Source organism: Phyllobates terribilis, unplaced genomic scaffold (genome assembly GCF_046119375.1).
Source record: "Phyllobates terribilis strain yellow unplaced genomic scaffold, ASM4611937v1 Scaffold_4__5_contigs__length_816908805, whole genome shotgun sequence".
Taxonomy (NCBI): Eukaryota; Metazoa; Chordata; class Amphibia; order Anura; family Dendrobatidae; genus Phyllobates; species Phyllobates terribilis.
This window is the reverse complement of record NW_027362764.1, coordinates 567,239,335-567,259,638: the sequence shown is the minus strand read 5'-3', so window position 1 is coordinate 567,259,638 and position 20,304 is coordinate 567,239,335. Positions and strand designations below refer to the sequence as shown.

The window sequence follows — 20,304 nt, the reverse complement described above, 5'->3', positions numbered from 1 at the left end:
GACATCTGTGTAGTGTGTGATTGGCATGTATTTGCCATGTGCTTGATGCCTGACTGGCATGTTTGTGATGTGTGTCTAATGTTTGGCTAGCATGCATGTGGCATGTGTCTAGTGTGTGATTGGCATGTAAGTGACATGTGTCTAGTGTGTGACTGGCATATTTGTGGCATGTGTCTACTGTGTGACTGGCATATTTGTGCCATGTGTCTAGTGTGTGACTGGAACGTAAGTGGCATGTGTCTAATGTGTGACTGGCATGTTTGTGGCATGTGTCGAGTGTGTGACTGGCATATTTGTGGCATATGTAGAGTGTGTGACTGGCATGTTTGTGGCATGTGTCTAATGTGTGACTGGCATGTTTGTGGCATGTGTCTAATGTGTGACTGGCATGTCTGGGGCATGTGTCGAGTGTGTGACTGGCATGTTTGTGATTTGTGTTGAGTGTGTGACTGGCATGTTTTTGGCACGTGTCGAGTGTGTGACTGGCATGTCTAATGTGTCTAGTGTGTGACTGACATGTTTGTGGCAAGTGTCTAGTGTGTGACTGGCATATTTGTTGCATGTGTCTAGTGTGTGATTGGCATGTAAGTGGCATGTGTCTAATGTGTGACTGGCATGTTTGTGGCATGTGTCGAGTGTGTGACTGGCATATTTGTGGCATGTGTCTAGTGTGTGACTGATATGTTTGTGGCATGTGTCTAGTGTGTGACTGGCATGTTTGTGGCATATGTCTATAATGTGACTGGCATATTTGCGGCATGGGTCTAGTGTGTGACTGGCATGTAAGTGGCTTGTGTCTAGTGTATAACTGGCATGTAAGTGGCTTGTGTCTAGTGCGTGACTGGCATGTAAGTGGCTTGTGTCTAGTGTGTAACTGGCATGTAAGTGGCTTGTGTCTAGTGCATGACTGGCATGTAAGTGGCTTGTGTCTAGCGCATGAATAGGGTCTAAATGGCACGTGTCTAATGCATGACTGCTTCTCTTTTATGTGCTGTCTGTCTTGCGTGACTAGGTCTATGTGGCATGTGTTTAGTGCATGACTAAGTCTATGTGGCATTTGACTAGTGTTTGACTTGTGTTTGCGGCATGTGTTTAGTGCATGACTGACATGTATGTGGAATGGGTCTAATGCGTGTCTCATAACTATATGGTATGCATCTAGTGCATGACTAGGACTAGCGTCTATGTGGCATGAGTCCAGTGCGTGAATGTGTCTATGTGGCATGTGTCTAGTGCGTGACTGTGTCTATGTGGCATGTGTCTAGTGTGTGATGGTGTTATGTGGCATGTGTCTAGTACGTGACGGTGTCTATGTAGCATGTATCCAGTGCGTGACGGTGTCTATGTGGCATGTGTCTAGTGCATGACGTTCTATGTGGTATGTGTCTAGTGCGTGACGGTGTCTATGTGGTATGTGTCTAGTGCGTGACGGTGTCTATGTGGTATGTGTCTAGTGCGTGACGGTGTCTATGTGGTATGTGTCTAGTGCGTGACGGTGTCTATGTAGCATGTATCCAGTGCGTGACGGTGTCTATGTGGCATGTGTCTAGTGCGTGACGGTCTATGTGGTATGTGTCTAGTGTGTGACGGTGTCTATGTGGTATGTGTCTAGTGAGTGACGGTGTCTATGTGGTATGTGTCTAGTGCATGACGGTGTCTATGTGGCATGTGTCTAGTGCGTGACGGTCTATGTGGTATGTGTCTAGTGTGTGACGGTGTCTATGTGGTATGTGTCTAGTGAGTGACGGTGTCTATGTGGTATGTGTCTAGTGTGTGACGGTGTCTATGTGGTATGTGTCTAGTGAGTGACGGTGTCTATGTGGTATGTGTCTAGTGCATGACGGTGTCTATGTGGTATGTGTGTGGTGTGTGACTTGACTTGAGTTTATGTGGCTTGTGTTTAGTGCACGACTGGCAATTAGGAAGCATTTATCTAGTTCAGAACATGTATCTAGTGTGTGACTTGCTTTTATGTGGCATGTGTCTATTGTGTGACTGTGGCTATGTGACATATGTCTAGTGTGTGACTGGCATCTACTGAATGTGGCATTTCTGGTTCCATAAATAAGAGAGTGGCCCCTATGTGGCTATGTAGTGCCATAAAAGATATAGGGGCTCAAACACATTTCTTGAACAGGAGCCCCAAGTTGTCATTGTCTGCCCCTGATTAATATGAACATAGTTTTTTGACCCAAAAGCTTCTGGCCATGAATACTCAGCTTATTTTCAGTCATACAGTATGTTTACAGATGGTTCTACAAATACCTACCAGTGCAATTCTTTGCCAAGATGGCATCACCATAAAAACCATCTTCACATCGCTCACAATGGCGCCCTGCTGTATTACCAATGCATCTAAGACATTCTCCGGTCAATGAATCGCAATGTCCATCTACAAATGGGTCAATATTGCCGTTACAGTCACAAGGGACACAGGATCCTCCAGGCACTAATGGGCTTCCAAAGTAGCCATTTGCACACCTAGAATAAATACAGCGTTCATCAGACCTGATCAGATTGACAAGTGATCCTGCAAAAATATACTAAATCTCCCAATGTCCAGGTGATCAATATCGCCTGTTTATGGCAGCATCATTCATCTGTCAAAGCAGCTAAAATATTAAAAACATATGACATAGCACACGTGAATTCATAGCACTGATTAGAAATAAGCATTGTTCTCATGATTTGGTCAGCCCATGATGTATCATTTAACTCCATTGATAAATGTCCGGAGTCAGATGACATAGGGGGCATGGGGTCAGCACTCTTTCAGTCAGCCTGGGAAACAATGGTGGATTATACCATTTGACAGTATAAAGACAGTAGTCTACTGCACAGTGTATGAAAGATGCATTAGGGTGTGTTAGAATATTGTATGGCTTTCTATCATTTCTGATTAACTTGTTTAATGCAGCTTGTATCCTATAGGTATTAAATACATAATGTAAAAAAGTCTGCTACTTACTGAAGAGCAAAAAGTATGATATGATGAAGCAAAAATGTGCAAGCCCAAGGCAATTACAAATGGATACAAAAAACTTTCCCGACAGGATAACTCCTACATTGGGATTGGCACAGAAATAGAAGAGACACATCAATTATATGCAAATATCCATAGGATAAACTGCAGTGTGTAAAGTCAGGTACGCATAGCAAGTGAGCAGGGATGAGCAGACCCGGGGAAGTTCAGGTTCAGCCGAACTTTAGTCCAAAGTTCGGTTCCGGTACCTGAACTTGATCCAAACTTCACCCCGAAACCCATATATGTCATTGGGAAACCGAACTTTGGTGCTGTAAAATGGCTGTAAAATGGTGGCAGTAAGGGCTACAGGGCTGCAAAAGGAAGCAATACTTGACGTGGCTGTGATGGCTGCGGAAGTGCCCACAGCCTAAAAGCTTGTTGATTGGCTGCACTGCCAAACTCCGAACAGTAACACAGACTTCTCACGGACTTCCAGGAGAAGTCCATGTTTAGAGTTCAGCACCGAACACTAGGTGTTCGGTACGAACCCCGAACTTTACAGTTCGGGTTCGCTCATCCCTATAAGTGAGTCAATTAAGACTGGAGCGCCAAAAACAATCATAGTGCCCTGAGAAAATGTGAAGTAAGGTACAAGCAATATTAGCCGCAATGTTAAAATGGCTCACTCACCAAACACACCCGATGTACGTTTTACAAATGCTTCATCATGGGTGGTTGGAGGAAATGATGGGCAGCAGTTTAATGCATGGATAGCCAATCACAGAAAAGTGATTACAAACAAATCTAAAAACATACTACATATAGCTGGATGAGCATGAACATGATCAGAAAATAATTATCCTGGATTGAGAAACAGACTTCAAATGCTAACTCCTGAGCTGTAAGAGCGGGAAGTCAATCACCCCACCAGCCCAGCAATGTGACGTCACATCAGTCAAAACCAACAATGCATGTACAATAAAAAAACATTAGCGATGACATTAGAGTAGCAATCAGAGGGCCATGACATCAACATGGCAGGCAGGTTTCACTTAAATTATTACGAAAAAAACAAAACATTGACATTGTTACAAAGACAAATTTCGAACAACTGAAAATACATACTTCTCGCATCGGGTCCCTGTATAGCCAGGTGCACATTGGTCACAAATAATTTCTTCGCCATTGGACAGAAAACAAGTTGGGCTGAAACTGAAAATGATGGGAAATATTGATTATTAAAAAAAAAATAGAAGAAAAAGCGAAGCATAGTTTTCTCTCCATTCTAAGCAATAATACATAATCACAGATGTTCAGCAATGTCTGTCGCTATTGGTGGCCTCAGTGTGTCTAAGACCATACTAACATATGAGACAAATCTATAACTTTATGAAAAGACTAAGGTAAATAAAATCTGGTAATAAAAATAAAATTATATTTCTCACTTATTGGATGAGATGGTCAAAGGACAGGCACATGGCTGACAGTCATTGGGCGTGCCATCAGTGGGGGCGCCATAGAAGCCTGGCAGACACTGGTCACAGTGAGGACCTGTAGTGTTGTGCCTACAGCCCTGAAGAATATAAATTATGAGATAGTATTAAAACGTGTAGTAAAACAAGCTTTCTCATGAAAACAGGTCATTACATTTAGAATGTGCACAGATACGTAAGAAATACATCAGAACATCACATTCTATGCAATCTGTGCAGTGTCTGGTGTAGTTATCTGCTGACTCGCTCACTTTGTAGAGGTCATATTGTCTGGACACAAGCAATGGAGTGTTTATATCTTACTTACATAACATGCGCCATGGACGTCGCATTCAGCTGCATGGCCGTTACACTCACAAGGCTGACAAATGCCACCAAAAAGGGTCCCTCCGACTCTGTAGTATCCCGGGATGCAAGACTAGGAAACAGATTCACCATAAAATTGTTATTTCTGGAACACCATATTACACTTTACTAGACTATGCTAATGTAAAAGAGGTGGACCATAGAAGAATGATGGCGGGTTGCCAAGTTGATTTTTTATTTTTTTCTGGAAAATTTATAAAAAATCACAGACGGTCAATATCTGTTTACCGACAATGGAAAACCACAGTAAATCATTCAGATTATGAGTGATTTATGTCTACAGCAGAAAATTTGGATTTGAAAACATTCTCTTCATAAACTGTGATCTGTGAAATGATGATAATTACAGTTGTACAATTTTTTGACAGCTTAAAAAAAATTCACGAACGCATCAAATTTATTTTACAGACAAGTGATAAAAGGGTTCTATTTTTAAGGACTACCAAGGAATTTGGCCTTCATGAAATAAAGCAATAACTAAAGATGAGTGTTTATATTCTCCTTTACTAAACATCTATCCAATTACCATAATGGAAGCCAGACTGCACACAAATTTACAAATAAATAAATCTCATGTATTTAATATCACATGTTATTATTGGAGGTTAGAATCTATCACCGGGTTTTTGCTACTGTATGTGAGAGCAGCTTGATATAAGGGCAGAGACCCTATTCCAGTGATGTATCACATACTGGGTTGCTTACTGTAGTTTTGAAAAAATGTTTTTTTTTAATCTGTTGCAGATCAACCAGTTTCCTGAATGCTGAGTATTACCACGCCCATATCACTGATTGACAGATTTCTGGGTACACTGTGCATAGGCAGGAAGCCGCCAATCAGTTGTGGGGGCATGGTTGGACTATATGACAGCAGGTTTACTAGTCCTCTAGTGATAATCTCCTGCTGATAAAACAGTGATTTTATAAAAATTACACTAAGCAGCCCAGTAAGTGACACATCACTGGAATCAAGGTCTCTGTCTCTACATTATGCTGCTCTCAGATTAGGTGGCAAAAACCTGGTGACAGATTCCCTAAAGTTAATGCCTAGGTTTTTAAGTAAACTATACATCATAGACTCTAAACTGCTACATTTTACCCACACTAATACATTGTAGAAATCTATGTAGATAGTTATCTAGGATTATGTAATTACAGCAAATTCACATTAGGCCTTTTTTTCAGTTTAGGCTGGATGTAAAATATAATGTTTTGCATAACAAATGTAAACCCTTCAATTTAAATAATAACAATAAAGCACCCCCATATTTTTCAATTGTCTCCATTACCTCACACGATGTGCCTGCATAACCAGGAGGACATTCACAATTTTCCACTTGTATGGCCGGCAAAAGGTCTATTACATTAGGGGTAGCTGTGTCCAAAGTTACTGAGCTTATTCTACAAATAGAAAGAGAGAATGGTAAAACTTGGGCACTACAGCAAGGCAGATGATGATTAGAAAATATTATACAGTCTGAAAGTGTAAGGGTATGTCCACACTAGCCGTTTTTTCAGCGTTTTTTTCTGTAGCAAAACCTAATCTCTTGGCAGGAAAGAAGTTGAGTCAAAAAAAATGCAGGTTTTGGCGCATTTTTGGTGTGTTTTTCAGGTTCCCAAAGTTCAGCTTCGCTTTCACCACAGAAGCATGAACACAGGTCATCAATTCAAGACATATGTGAAACCATATTAACCAGAATTTCAACTGTAATAGTGGGGGTGCAGGGTGATTTGTTCAGGAATAGTTTACCTAAGACACTGGCAGTGCATTGAATTTGTAGGACACTATTTATTTTCACACTATGGTCTGCCATTGAGTTGCTCAGGTATTGTCCAATCTCACACTTAGCTCAGCCAATGTTTACATTGTACACATCACTAATTTAATTAAACTGTCTTAATCCAAACTGCCATCTCAGGTGACCCAGCCAAGATGGTAAAATAGCAAACATAAATGAGTTTCACATACTGCTCTACTTGCTTTTTTCACTAAAAACACAGCAAAACCTGATAGCTATGTTCACACTAGCCCTTACTTTCAATGGGTGAAAAACGCTGAAAAGACACAGAAAAAATGCTGAAAGAAGTGACATGCTCTATTGTGCAAAAAATATGCAAAGCACAAAATACTGATGACACAAAAACCAATGTGTGTGCATGAGATTTCTGAAATCTCAGACTTTGCTGGTACTGTAAAACACAGCTTAAAATTTTCATAAAAAATGCATAAAAAAACACTGAAAAAACACCTAGTGTGAACATACCCTAAAAGTCATACATTCAGAGAGGGGAACAAATAGTAAGATTTTTTTTAAACTTCAGTACTTTTAATAAGTTAATAACATTTGCGATGTTTATAAAAGCCCCATGACAAATTTTCAATGTAATTTGCGGTAACTTTCAGACTTTAAAGGCAATCTGACAGTAGGATCAACCCTTCTAAGCCATCTATAAAGGTTTAAAAATTGATAATAAAATTTGAATACAATGAAACCTTAATATCTGCAATCCAACGTCTTATTCCCGAGAAATCCATGTTTTTCTTAATATGTAAATGAGCTGTTAAGATCTATGAGCCAGACACAGATCTCACAAAGTATCTGCCTTATTTTAAATTAAAGGGACGTTACCAATGTGAGACATGTAGATCAGGAGAGTAGACTGTCAGTTATTACATGTCTCATGCTGGTAATGTCTCTCTGTCATTCAAAATAAGCTCTGGAGGCAGATTTTCATGCAGATCAGGGTCCGCCCGTAGTTCTTAACAGTTCATGTACACACTTTGTAATAAAACATTGTTTCAAATTACCCCTAACATGCCGTATATTACCTGCTGACTGAATTCTTGGCAGTGTGGTAACTCGCTCTTATCCAGATCCTATTTACATCAGCGAGAATAGTCATAAGCCTGTCCTTGTCCACAGGCCTCTTTGTATAGAAATCTACGAAAGTCTCCGGAATTAGTTTGAGCTCAGCTGTGTATTCCTCATATGGCTGCAGCAATAATCCATCAGACATTGTACCTATGGTAATTCCATTGCCCTGTATGAAAGTATAATATACATCATTAAACTGGTAAATAGTTATACATTGTACAATTCCTACGGTTGCTTTTATATGGCTTTGTTATGGCTACACGTTGCTTCAGTGAGGGCCACAGAACTAGACCCTCTGAGGAGGGACCAAGAGATAAGTCTGGGACGAGGGAGGGAGAGAATTATATTTACCCTTCAGATATCTTTGGATGGCTTCCTCTCAGCCCTTCGGTGACCTCTTATGATTGAGGGCCACTGGCAATTTACTGCGGCAACAACCTCGGGAAATGGGTGAGTGGCTGAGATTTGACATCCACAGGGAGGTGTGGGAGATGTGTCGTCCACAGGGAAGTACACTACTGTGGAGTGCACAGTGCATACACCCTGAGGTAAAAGAAAAATGTGGGGGACATCTATGCCATCTAAGAGAAAAAAAATTAAGAAAAAAAATGTGGAAGACCTGATAGAGGTCAGGTCTGCTGCCTATAGTCTTAGAAGTGTCTTAGGAGAGGGTATACCACACCAGGGGGAGCAAACACTTTTTTCACCTATTGTCAGGTTTTCTAGTGGCAGGACGTATAACCATGGTCCTCTGTTCCCCAATACTATTAACAAGAAGTATATCTGCTATACATTCATGTGAATAATGTCTAGCTCCTCACGACTTCTGCCATACATATACAGCGAATGTCCAAAGAAGAGGATAGATGTTTGACACCAGGCCTCCCCAACTCAAGGGCCTGAGAGGAGCTCCATTGTCAGACACCTTAGGTCATACTTGTTTTTTTTGAAGAGCCACTTTCACATATCAAAAGCTCCATTAATAGTACCAGAAGATTGGCACCAACAAAAAAAGTAATGGCCAAGTGTCCTACAAAAACAAAAGTGTGCACCATAAACAGCGCCAGCAGAGTGAACGGTCATAAACAATGCCAGCCTAGTGCACCATCATGAACAGTACCACCATATACAGTGCCAAAACAGTACACCATCATAATCAGTGATAGCGCAGTGCAACATGATTAACATTCCAGCAGAGTACACCATCGTAAACTGCGCCAGCAGAGCCCACCATGATAAACAATGGCAGCACAGTGCACTATAATTTAATACCTATGGGTGGTCGGTAAGTAGCTAAATAATACATTTTAGTGGGAGACAGTGGATCTTATGTATAAAACCTAAAAAAATGTATTCATGTAGAATTCTACAGGGTGATCGGATTGAAAGCAAGGAGTTAAAAACAGCTGTATAGATTACCTGAATAACAGCATCCACATTAGAGATGATCTCTCCATCTGAACTCTCAACTGGAACATCATAAGATACGGTGTACCTCATGGATCCCCCATAAGATGTCAACTGTAATCATAAAATACCGAACCGTAAAACCAGAATAAAAGATATTTACCTATTTTAAACCAGATTTATCCTTTTTAATTCTATTTTCTGTACATGATTATGGGGTTTACAATCCTGCCAGAGATGCTCTTAACTGCATTCAGCAACTACACTACTATAGCAACCTGTAGGTTGGGGATGTTCACTGTCTTTTATGAGATAATGTTCTAGGCATGCTCTGTGATATGTGCAGAGGTTGCCGTGCAGGGAGGGATAGGGAATAAGTTGCGACCATCACCTACTGTGAATTCTGCAATCATGTGTAATCTGTGTATAGGTGACACCTTGCATGGTAATAGGAGGATAATGGGATGACTATTGAAGTGTAATAGAGAACAGGAATTCAGTCAATTATGAGTCTCAGCGGTCAGGAGAAAATTGAAGGTTTCAAGATTTTTTTTCTACATAAATGGAAAAATGGAAATAGCAAAATATATGTTTAACATTAAAAATTTGATTTAACCAATATGTCATTTTTTAAAGTACATTCCCTTGAAGCTCAAGGGTCCTGTCTGATTTGTGAACTGTAGGAGAATAACTGCGCATCAAAAGGAAGTGTCCTCCTAAGTGAAATAAGCTCAGGGTAGCATAGTCTGATCGGACAAGAGTTGTTTTAGGGCTGCAGATGATCACTGGCTAGATTTGGAAAGAATGAAGAGCTTTTCTTCATCTAAAGAGGAACATACCTTATTTCCGAGATAAATATGTGGCGCCTCCCAATAATACACGGATTGTAATGTCTTCCGAGCTTCTGTATTGTTGATGCTTATTTGATGTGGGCCATCAAAATGGTCTTGCTGAGGCTGAATCCTTTCTGACCCATGTAAATCACTGACATGCCAACCCCTTATATCAGAGAGCTACAGTAAGAAAACAGAAGTATTACAGCAAGGACACAAATGCTGCCACATTTCAGAGAAAACATAGTTTAAAAGGCTTCATAGAGAAAGACCTCTGAATCAACTGGACAACGAGCGCGGTGGGGAGAAGTCAGCCTTGGACTAGTCTTGTCTCTCCTTATTTCAGATTTAGGCTGTGTGCACATGTTGCAGTTTTGTCATGCTTTTTTTCTGTGTAGATTTGTCACAAAACCTGAAGGATTTCCTAATACCGGCAAACTGAATGCGAATCCTGAAGTCTCATTTTTGAGACATTGCTTATTTTTGACTTGCAAATTTAAATCTGCAGCATGACAATTCTTTCAGAGTTATTGCTGCAGATTTCACCCATATTGAGTGGGTTAAAACTTGCAACAAAAACGCATGTAAAAATCGCATAAAAAACATGGCAAAAACAAGAATATTTTACTCTGCGTTTTTCCTGCCAAGAGATGCAGAAATGGTGCAGAAATTTCTGCGGCTAACACTTAGATAAAATCCTAAAAGTGTGCATGTACCCTAAGGCTATGTTCACACTTGGCGTTTTTTCAGCATTTTTTTCTGCAGGAAAGAAGCTGCATCAAAAACACAGGTTTTGGTGCGATTTTCAGGATCACAAAGTTCAGCTTTGCTTCCACCACAGAATCATGAACACAGGTCACCAATGCAAGACATATGTGAAACCATATTAACCAGAATTATAAATGTAACAGTGGGGGAAGGTGAATTGTTCAGGAATAGTTTTTCTAAGACATTGGCAGTACATTGAGTTTATAGGACACTATTTATTTTCACACTATAGGGTCTGCCATTGAGTTGCTCAGAGATTGTTCAATTTCACATGTCCATGGGCCACAGGTATTGTTCATTTTCACACCTGGCTCAGCCAATGTTTAAAACTGTACACATAACTAATTTAATTAAACTGTTCTAATCCAAACTGCCATCTCAGATGACCAAGATAAGATGGTAAAATCACAAAAATAAATGCGTTTCACGTACTGCTGTACTTTTTTTTTCACTAAAAAGGTAGCAAAACCTGATAGCTATGTTTACACTAGGCATTTTTTCAGCACCCATTACTTTCAATGGGTGAAAAACGCTGAAAAAATGCAGAAAAAAATGCTGAAAATAGTGACATACTTTATTGTGCAAAAAAACATGCAAAGCACAAATACTGATGACACAAAAACCAATGTGTGTGCATGAGATTTCTGAAATCTAATAGACTTTGCTGGTACTGTAAAACGCAGCTGAAAATTTGCATAAAAATGCATAAAAAAACACTGAAAAAAAGCCTAGTGTGAACATAGCCTAAGATATATCTTGCTGCAATCACGCAGCCAGGCTCCGATTCGTGCTTCAGGCAGAATTAATCTAATGATATTTCACTTCAAAAGTGCATGAAAATATGATGATAAATTTCATAGGCAGCCAATACTCCCAGAAGCAAACTTCAAGTTAATGAGACCAGTTATCTATTACCTAAATTAGAAAAGTCATTTTGGGTTGTTCCAAAAAAAGTTTATATTGAAGTCATATAGATGAATACTCTACCATGGCAGGAAATAAATGTAAGCTGCTCCTATACCTGGGTAGTGTGCCAAAAGAGTTCATCGCAGACACCGGAAACACCAAAGCAGAAGCATTCAGTACATCCTTCTGGATTCTGCGCCTGTAAGTTGTAGTAACCGGCTTTACACCGATCACAGTTTTCCCCTTCCACGTGTTCCTGAAATATGAGACCCAATAATAATTAATATGAATACTACTGCTCATCCTAATCTGCATAATTACATCAGGTCTCATTCATTTAAGAAAATATCTACACAGAGTTCGCGACCGGGCCTGTCCGGGTAAGTGCCTTGCTCACACCAGCACAAACTTCAACTGGATGTGCATCCTCGGACACACATTAAGCTGAAGTGTATTACAGCACAAAGACTCGCCAGGTCTGTGAGCTGCAATACACGCTGCCGGCCAATCAGAGGCCAGCAGCTGACGCTGGCGTGCACATGACTGGGGGCGCATAGCAATGACGTCATGCACTCCTGTCACTTGCACGCTGAAGTCAGCGGCCAGCTTCAGAAAAGGACGCTGCACGGCAGGGGAGAAGAGGGAAGGTGAGTAAATCATTTTTTTTTCTATGCATTAAAGAACAGCAGCAGCATGGGGGACATATATACCAGGATGGGGGATATGCCGGATATATATACCAGGATAAGAGACCTATGTACCAGGATGGGGGATACATATACCAGGATGGGGTATATGTATATCAGGATGGGGAACATATATACCAGGATGGGAAACATATATACCAGGATGGGAAACATATATACCAGGATGGGGGATATGTATACCAGGACGGGGAACATATATACCCGGATGAAGGGCATATATACCAGCATGAGGCCAGGATGAGGGACATATATTCCAGGGTATATATACTAGGCTGGGCCCAGGATGGGGAAAATATATACTAGGAAGGAGCTCAAATGGGGGATATTACTATATAATGGAGGAGGGGGTGCAACTTGTATGTCCTTATGGGATTAAGAATGCTAAATGGGCCCATACATCTGACCATCATGCAGGGAGGGGGAAGTGGGCCACATCCAAATTTTACAAAGGGGCCCATCGGACTCTAGTTACGTCACTGATGACAGCTTAAGAGATAGACCAAAGAATCCAACTGAGAATAAGCAGAATTGTAGAAAACGGCCTGTTATAAAAGCAGGGGTCTGTCATTTACACTCACCTTACATATACACTGTTCTGCACAAGGATCATCATTCACGCTTCCTATTAGACTGCAGTTGCAGCGCACACAGTGTGGGTATCCCTTGTATCCAAACTCACACAAATCACATTTTGTGCCTGTGTATCCCACTTTGCACTGGCACTTTCCTGGAAGAACACCTTTGTAATGGAAAACACATGGATTACAGTACCATGACAGTAACTAACTAATCTAAAGAATAAAATTAACGTTATTTTTTAATAGCTCGTGCAGACAACCGTATTTTCAGTCCGAGTGCGATCCTGCGATCTGACAAAACATCGGATCCCACTCGAACAAATGTTAGTGCATTGGGCCGTGCACATGTGCAATTTTTTTCCTTGGATAGATTCTGTTGCTAAATTGCAGCATGCACAATTTGCATCCAATATTCAGTTTGCACTCAGCCATGCAAGTCAATGAGTCTGTGGAAAAAAGTTTGACTTCACTCAGATGACATCTGAGTGCAGTTTGATTTCCAAGGACTGACAGAATGAAGAAGATTTAGACATTTTTTTTCCATCTTCTCCTCATCTGAGAAAATAAGAAGGCATGTAATCCACACACGACTTTATCAATAAAGATTTTCAAAGCTAGTTAACAGGGAGTATCCAAAACAAAACAGTTTTATTTAAAACACGACATATCAAAAGGAAACAAAGCTAAGAAAACGCGCTCAAAAGCGCAATGCAACAATACAAGAAACCAAATTTTCGCTTATTGGTGCAGAATTGCTGCAGAAAACCTGCAACATTAAAAATGCACCAAATACTCATCGTGGGAACTTCGCCTTATGTTACTGCTGGCTGAACATCCCCAACCAAAGACGATTTTTAAATCCTCATAAAATGGCAAAATTTCGCTGATCGTTCTCTTGCTGAACGTGGTTACACAGGGCAAAAAAAAAGCCCCTAAGTGGAGCGTAATGTTCCCTGTATATGGTTCCCCAGCTGATAGCAGCTACAGGTGCTAACTAATATGCACTAGATGCACCAGGGATCTAATACTATTACTATCACCGTCAAATCACAATACGGATGAAGCACAAGCTTGGAGAATTTAACCATCTCTTTCACTCTTAATATTCGGCGCAGCTCTGCACCGTCTGTCATACTTGAAGTGGCTTTCTTAATGTTTTCCCATGAAAATATCAAGTTCCCACTTATGATTAACACTGAAATATTTCTGAACCTCTATAAATTCTCTAAGAAAGCAAAGATAAATTGTGAATACAGTCAACGTATGGGGATTTCACATGACACATTAAGACACAGGCCAATTAATGAAATATGGCAAAGTCCATTTGTTTGCAGCACAAGAACATATAAAAATGGGCATATAGTAATATCATACCTGGTTTGGCATGCTTATCATCAACCACACAGTTAGGACTAACTGATCCAAAGGGATCACATTCGCAAGGATGGCAAGGATCATCTGTGTAAGGTGAGACCTGTTGGGGCAATTTGACAACGTAAAGGAATATGTGTAAATAGACGTTGAAGTCTTCTTGCCGACTGGAATTTTTTGAAGTCTGGATTTTTTGACATGGTATTCTGATGATCATTTACATAATTGCTTTACTTAGCCCTACTGGGTTCGGTGCCTACATATTTCTGGTTATATATGGTTATGATTTTGTTTCCATAAGCCATTCTCTGCTGCTGGACATCCAAGTAAGAAAGACATCTGACCGGAAGAGGGAGGGGTGAATGCAAAGGCCGCATGGCAGAAAGAGGGAGGGAGGTAAAAAAAAAAGTCAAGAAAACTCTGATTCGTAGATTCTTCATGTTGCTCCTCCAATTAGAATAACCAGCAAGCGCCAGTGGGAGAAGCTAAGGAGGGGCTTAGCCAATTGCATGAGCTCTTCTTATCAAGAGAAGCCCCCGACTCCCTGCTGAGAGCACAAGAGACAACACTCAACATCAGAAATCAACTGGAGGTCCATATGAGATGTACCGGAGGCAGAGGTGATGATTACTATATGCTCAACTTGAATAGTGGTTGGGGTAAAGTGGGTGTGGAGGTGCAGGCCACCATGCACAACCTTCAGAAATGTGAGTAGGAGATATTAGATTTATGAAGGAGGGAGTGGAGGGTACAGGCTGTCATGCACAATCCTTGGGGGATGTGCACACTCGTATATGGGACCTTTTACAACGTATATGAGATTATTTGATCTTGGGAACTTTGTGGGCCACTAACTATAAAGATCACTATCCAGGCATACATTTATATAATGCACTTAGGGGGTAACACTATATTTTAGCTATGAGATAACTTAAAGAATAACCATCATTTATTTTTTTTTCATAAATCAATAGTATATGTGAAAATAAAAAACTGTGTAATATACCTTATTAGAGAAATCTTTTTTTTTTCTTCTCCTGAACTGATCATTCTCTCTCAAAATTCTCAATTCATGGGTAAAATTTGTCTGCAATGAACCATATTTTTCCCTTACTCAGATAGATGACGGCTAGTGCTTATAAAGTTCTATGGATAACTGGAACTTTTGCTTCAGGAGAACTTGCCGCAGAATATTTTTTTGTCGGCCTCTGCCCCCTCCATAGTTTTAGAAGAATGAAATGTCATCTCTTATCCCAGATTTTTGAAAATCTGCCTTCACGGATTACAGATTTCACGCATTTTAACAATGAATGGAGAATAAAATATCAATCCAGGAGGAGAAGGAAGCAAATGTATCTAATTAAGACATATTACAAAGTTGCTTATTCCTATTTGTACTATTGATTTATTAAATAAAAATTGAAACAATGTTTATTCTCCAAAGGCATTGTCAAATTCCTGTTAAAATGGAGCACCATTCATTGACTATGGGACTGCTGGAGATAAATGAGCCCTGTGCTCATCTATCACAGGCAATCAGTGAATATGAATAGCGGTACCAGAGTGCCAATAACAGGGCAAAAATATTAAAAGGACTGATTTATTAATACACACAACGCGTTTCGGTGGACACAGCCACCTTCATCAGGTGTGACAAGCAGCAAACAATTGATCCTTATATACATTTGACTAGGTATACAATTACTTCAAAGGGGCGGGCCCAGATACAGAGTAATACCTCTATATTAACCCCTTGAGTTCATATATGTTCAATAGAGTAAAAGGATTGTTATAAATTAATACCCAATGAAGCATATAGGGTTCTTATAAAAAGGATTCGCAGTATAAAAACTTGTGAATCCTATAATCATAATATTTAATAGGATATATTGTTATCTACCACCCTATATTTTATATTATAAAAAAAATAATAATAATAATTTTTACATACAACATAAAACAATGTATAAATATAAAGTTATAAAATTACAATCAGTTTCTATCATTATAATTAGGGAAATATAGTAGACGAAGAAAGGAAAGAGAAGAAAAAAAAAATGTTTTTAATTTTTTTTTTCTTCTCTTTCCTTTCTTCGTCTACTATATTTCCCTAATTATAATGATAGAAACTGATTGTAATTTTATAACTTTATATTTATACATTGTTTTATGTTTTATGTAAAAAATTATTATTATTTTTTTTTTAGAATATAAAATATAGGGTGGTAGATAACAATATATCATATTAAGTATTATGATTATAGGATTCACAAGTTTTTATACTGCGAATCCTTTTTATAAGAACCCTATATGCTTCATTGGGTATTAATTTATAACAATCCTTTTTACTCTATTGAGCATATATGAACTCAAGGGGTTAATATAGAGGTATTACTCTGTATCTGGCCCCGCCCCTTTGAAGTAATTGTATACCTAGTCAAATGTATATAAGGATCAATTGTTTGCTGCTTGTCACACCTGATGAAGGTGGCTGTGTCCACCGAAACGCGTTGTGTGTATATTAATAAATCAGTCCTTTTAATATTTTTGCCCTGTTATTGGCGCTCTGGTACCGCTATCCATATTCACTGATTGTCCCTTTCCCCCTGTTGGGGTGCGGTAGAGCTGCCTTTAATTTATTGTTCTTTCACCTGTGGGAGGAATTTAATTAGAATTACTACCCTGGTTTTCCAAGCTGTGCTGCCCTAACCCCTCCGGAGCGCTGCCGGGGGTGTTGGTGAAGCTGGGCGTCCATCTCGGCGTTACATGCAACTAACCTGACCACGTGATCCACCACCGAGAGATCAGGATCTGGGAACGCCGCTGGAAATAGATGACAGCCACCAACAGAGCGGAGCTTGTGGAGCTTTACACTGGGGTTGTGCAGAGGTGCACAACTTCATAAGGTTAGTAGCCATCCTCACACCCCTCTAACAATTGCAATACTGAGTCACCCATTGCGCCTTGTTCTCTCCTCTCTTTACATCTATCACAGGCAGTCCTATAGACAGTCAGTCCTATAGACAGTGAATGAGGTTGTGGCGGCACATTCATGGCTATAACTTTATTCTAATGGGACATTTATGGGAGTCAGAGCAGATAGATAATAACTTGCAGATAATTGGGGTATATCATGTGCATAGGCGATGGATCACTATTTATATGGTGGTTTTATTATGCATCACTATTTGTATGGGGTATTTACTGTTGGGTTTACGGTGTGCTGATAGATGTGTGCACTATATTTAGAAGTAAGGTATGTGCCACTTACTTAGGGAACGTTGAGTGTATTACACTATTATTTGAGGGCATTGTAGTTATTTTTCATACAGCTTTACTTAGTATAGGCAGGCCCAAACTGGAAGAAATCACCATGGCAGTCTCAGCCAAATAAAGAAGATAAGAAAAGTGAACAACTCCAGTCAGAGAAGATGTTACCAGTTCCTGAATTTATCTGTTGATTATTTGCTCTTACAAGTTGGGTTTACTTGACACAAATGCATCATAAAAGTTACAGCAGCCTCATGCTGTCTAATCACAAATTCATTACAAATTACTCAGTTATTGATAAAGGGATTTTCCCGTTTTAGGGTTTTGGCCTCTATTGGCCTGTGATAAAATAATAGAATCAGATAGTACCTGTTTTCCTTTAGTTCAGTACTAGCTTTGTTGCTGCTGTGTTCTCTGTGTATTGGCAGCAGCAGTGTTGTCACAACTATAGTGCATATCATCACAGCAGCCAATTACAGAGCCCAGTGGCACGCCTTCTACATCAGTGATGTCACCATCACAGCCAATTACAGAGCCCAGTGGCACGCCTTCTACATCAGAGATGTCACTACAGAAGCCAATTACAGAGCCCAGTGGCACGCCTTCTACATCAGTGATGTCATCACAGCAGCCAATTACAGAGCCCAGTGGCACGCCTTCTACATCGGTGATGTCATCACAGCAGCCAATTACAGAGCCCAGTGGCACGCCTTCTACATCGGTGATGTCACCATAACAGCCAATTACAGAGCCCAGAGGCACGCCTTCTACATCAGTGATGTCACTACAGCAGCCAGTTACAGAGCCCAATGGCATGCCTTCTACATCAGTGATGTCACCATAACAGCCAATTACCGAGCCCAGTGGCACGCCTTCTACATCAGTGATGTCACTACAGAAGCCAATTACAGAGCCCAGTGGCACGCCTTCTACATCAGTGATGTCACTACAGAAGCCAATTACAGAGCCCAGCGGCACGCCTTCTACATCAGTGATGTCACTACAGAAGCCAATTACAGAGCCTAGTGGCGCGCCTTCTCCATCAATGATGTCACTACAGCAGCCAATTACAGAGCTCAGCGGCACGCCTTCTACATTGGTGATGTCATCACAGCATCCAATTACAGAGCCCAGCGGCACGCCTTCTACATCGGTGATGTCACCATAGCAGCCAATTACAGAGCTCAGCAGCACGCCTTCTACATCGGTGATGTCACCATAGCAGCCAATTACAGAGCTCAGCGGCACGCCTTCTACATCAGTGATGTCACCATAACAGCCAATTACAGAGCCCAGTGGCACGCCTTCTACATTAGTGATGTCACTACAGCAGCCAATTACAGAGCCCAGTGGCACGCCTTCTACATCATTGTTGTCACAACTATAGTGCATATCATCACAGCAGCCAATTACAGAGCCCAGCGGCACGCCTTCTACATCAGTGATGTCACCATAACAGCCAATTACAGAGCCCAGTGGCACGCCTTCTACATCAGTGATGTCACCATAACAGCCAATTACAGAGCCCAGCGGCACGCCTTCTACATCAGTGATGTCACTACAGCAGCCAATTACAGAGCCCAGTGGCACGCCTTCTACATTAGTGATGTCACCATAACAGCCAATTACAGAGCCCAGCGGCACGCCTTCTACATCAGTGATGTCACTACAGAAGCCAATTACAGAGCCCAGTGGCACGCCTTCTACATCAGTGATGTCACCATAACAGCCAATTACAGAGCCCAGTGGCACGCCTTCTACATCAGTGATGTCACCATAACAGCCAATTACAGAGCCCAGCGGCACGCCTTCTACATCAGTGATGTCACTACAGCAGCCAATTACAGAGCCCAGTGGCACGCCTTCTACATTAGTGATGTCACCATAACAGCCAACTACAGAGCCCAGCGGCACGCCTTCTACATCAGTGATGTCACTACAGAAGCCAATTACAGAGCCCAGTGGCACGCCTTCTACATCAGTGATGTCACTACAGAAGCCAATTACAGAGCTCAGCGGCACGCCTTCTACATTGGTGATGTCATCACAGCAGCCAATTACAGAGCCCAGTGGCACGCTTTCTACATCGGTGATGTCACCATAACAGCCAATTACAGAGCCCAGAGGCACGCCTTCTACATCAGTGATGTCACCATAACAGCCAATTACAGAGCCCAGAGGCACGCCTTCTACATCAGTGATGTCACTACAGCAGCCAATTACAGAGCCCAGTGGCATGCCTTCTACATCAGTGATGTCACCATAACAGCCAATTACAGAGCCCAGTGGCACGCCTTCTATATCAGTGATGTCACCATAACAGCCAATTACAGAGCCCAGTGGCACGCCTTCTACATCAGTGATGTCACTACAGCAGCCAATTACAGAGCCCAGTGGCACGCCTTCTACATCAGTGATGTCACCATAACAGCCAATTACAGAGCCCAGTGGCACGCCTTCTACATCAGTGATGTCACTACAGAAGCCAATTACAGAGCCCAGTGGCATGCCTTCTACATCAGTGATGTCACTACAGAAGCCAATTACAGAGCCCAGAGGCACGCCTTCTACATCGGTGATGTCACTACAGAAGCCAATTACAGAGCTCAGCGGCACGCCTTCTACATTGGTGATGTCATCACAGCAGCCAATTACAGAGCCCAGCGGCACGCCTTCTACAGCAGTGATGTCAATACAGCAGCCAATTACAGAGCCCAGCGGCACGCCTTCTACATCAGTGATGTCACCATCACAGCCAATTACA

The 20,304-nt window shown here is 41.0% G+C and overlaps 1 protein-coding gene across 1 annotated transcript in view; it reads right to left on the bottom strand.

Moving 5' to 3' along the window:
• Positions 1-20,304, bottom strand: part of LAMA1 (laminin subunit alpha 1) — a 264,311-nt gene that overhangs the window by 134,728 nt on the left and 109,279 nt on the right. Inside the window, exons 9-19 of the mRNA XM_073679061.1 lie at positions 14,274-14,373; positions 12,900-13,060; positions 11,730-11,870; positions 9,947-10,120; positions 9,120-9,221; positions 7,655-7,866; positions 6,114-6,225; positions 4,766-4,876; positions 4,411-4,538; positions 4,091-4,177; positions 2,270-2,481 (exon numbers count right to left, since the gene is read on the bottom strand). Coding sequence (XP_073535162.1) covers positions 2,270-2,481; positions 4,091-4,177; positions 4,411-4,538; positions 4,766-4,876; positions 6,114-6,225; positions 7,655-7,866; positions 9,120-9,221; positions 9,947-10,120; positions 11,730-11,870; positions 12,900-13,060; positions 14,274-14,373 — 1,540 coding nt within the window. The remainder of the gene's footprint in view (positions 1-2,269; positions 2,482-4,090; positions 4,178-4,410; positions 4,539-4,765; positions 4,877-6,113; positions 6,226-7,654; positions 7,867-9,119; positions 9,222-9,946; positions 10,121-11,729; positions 11,871-12,899; positions 13,061-14,273; positions 14,374-20,304) is intronic.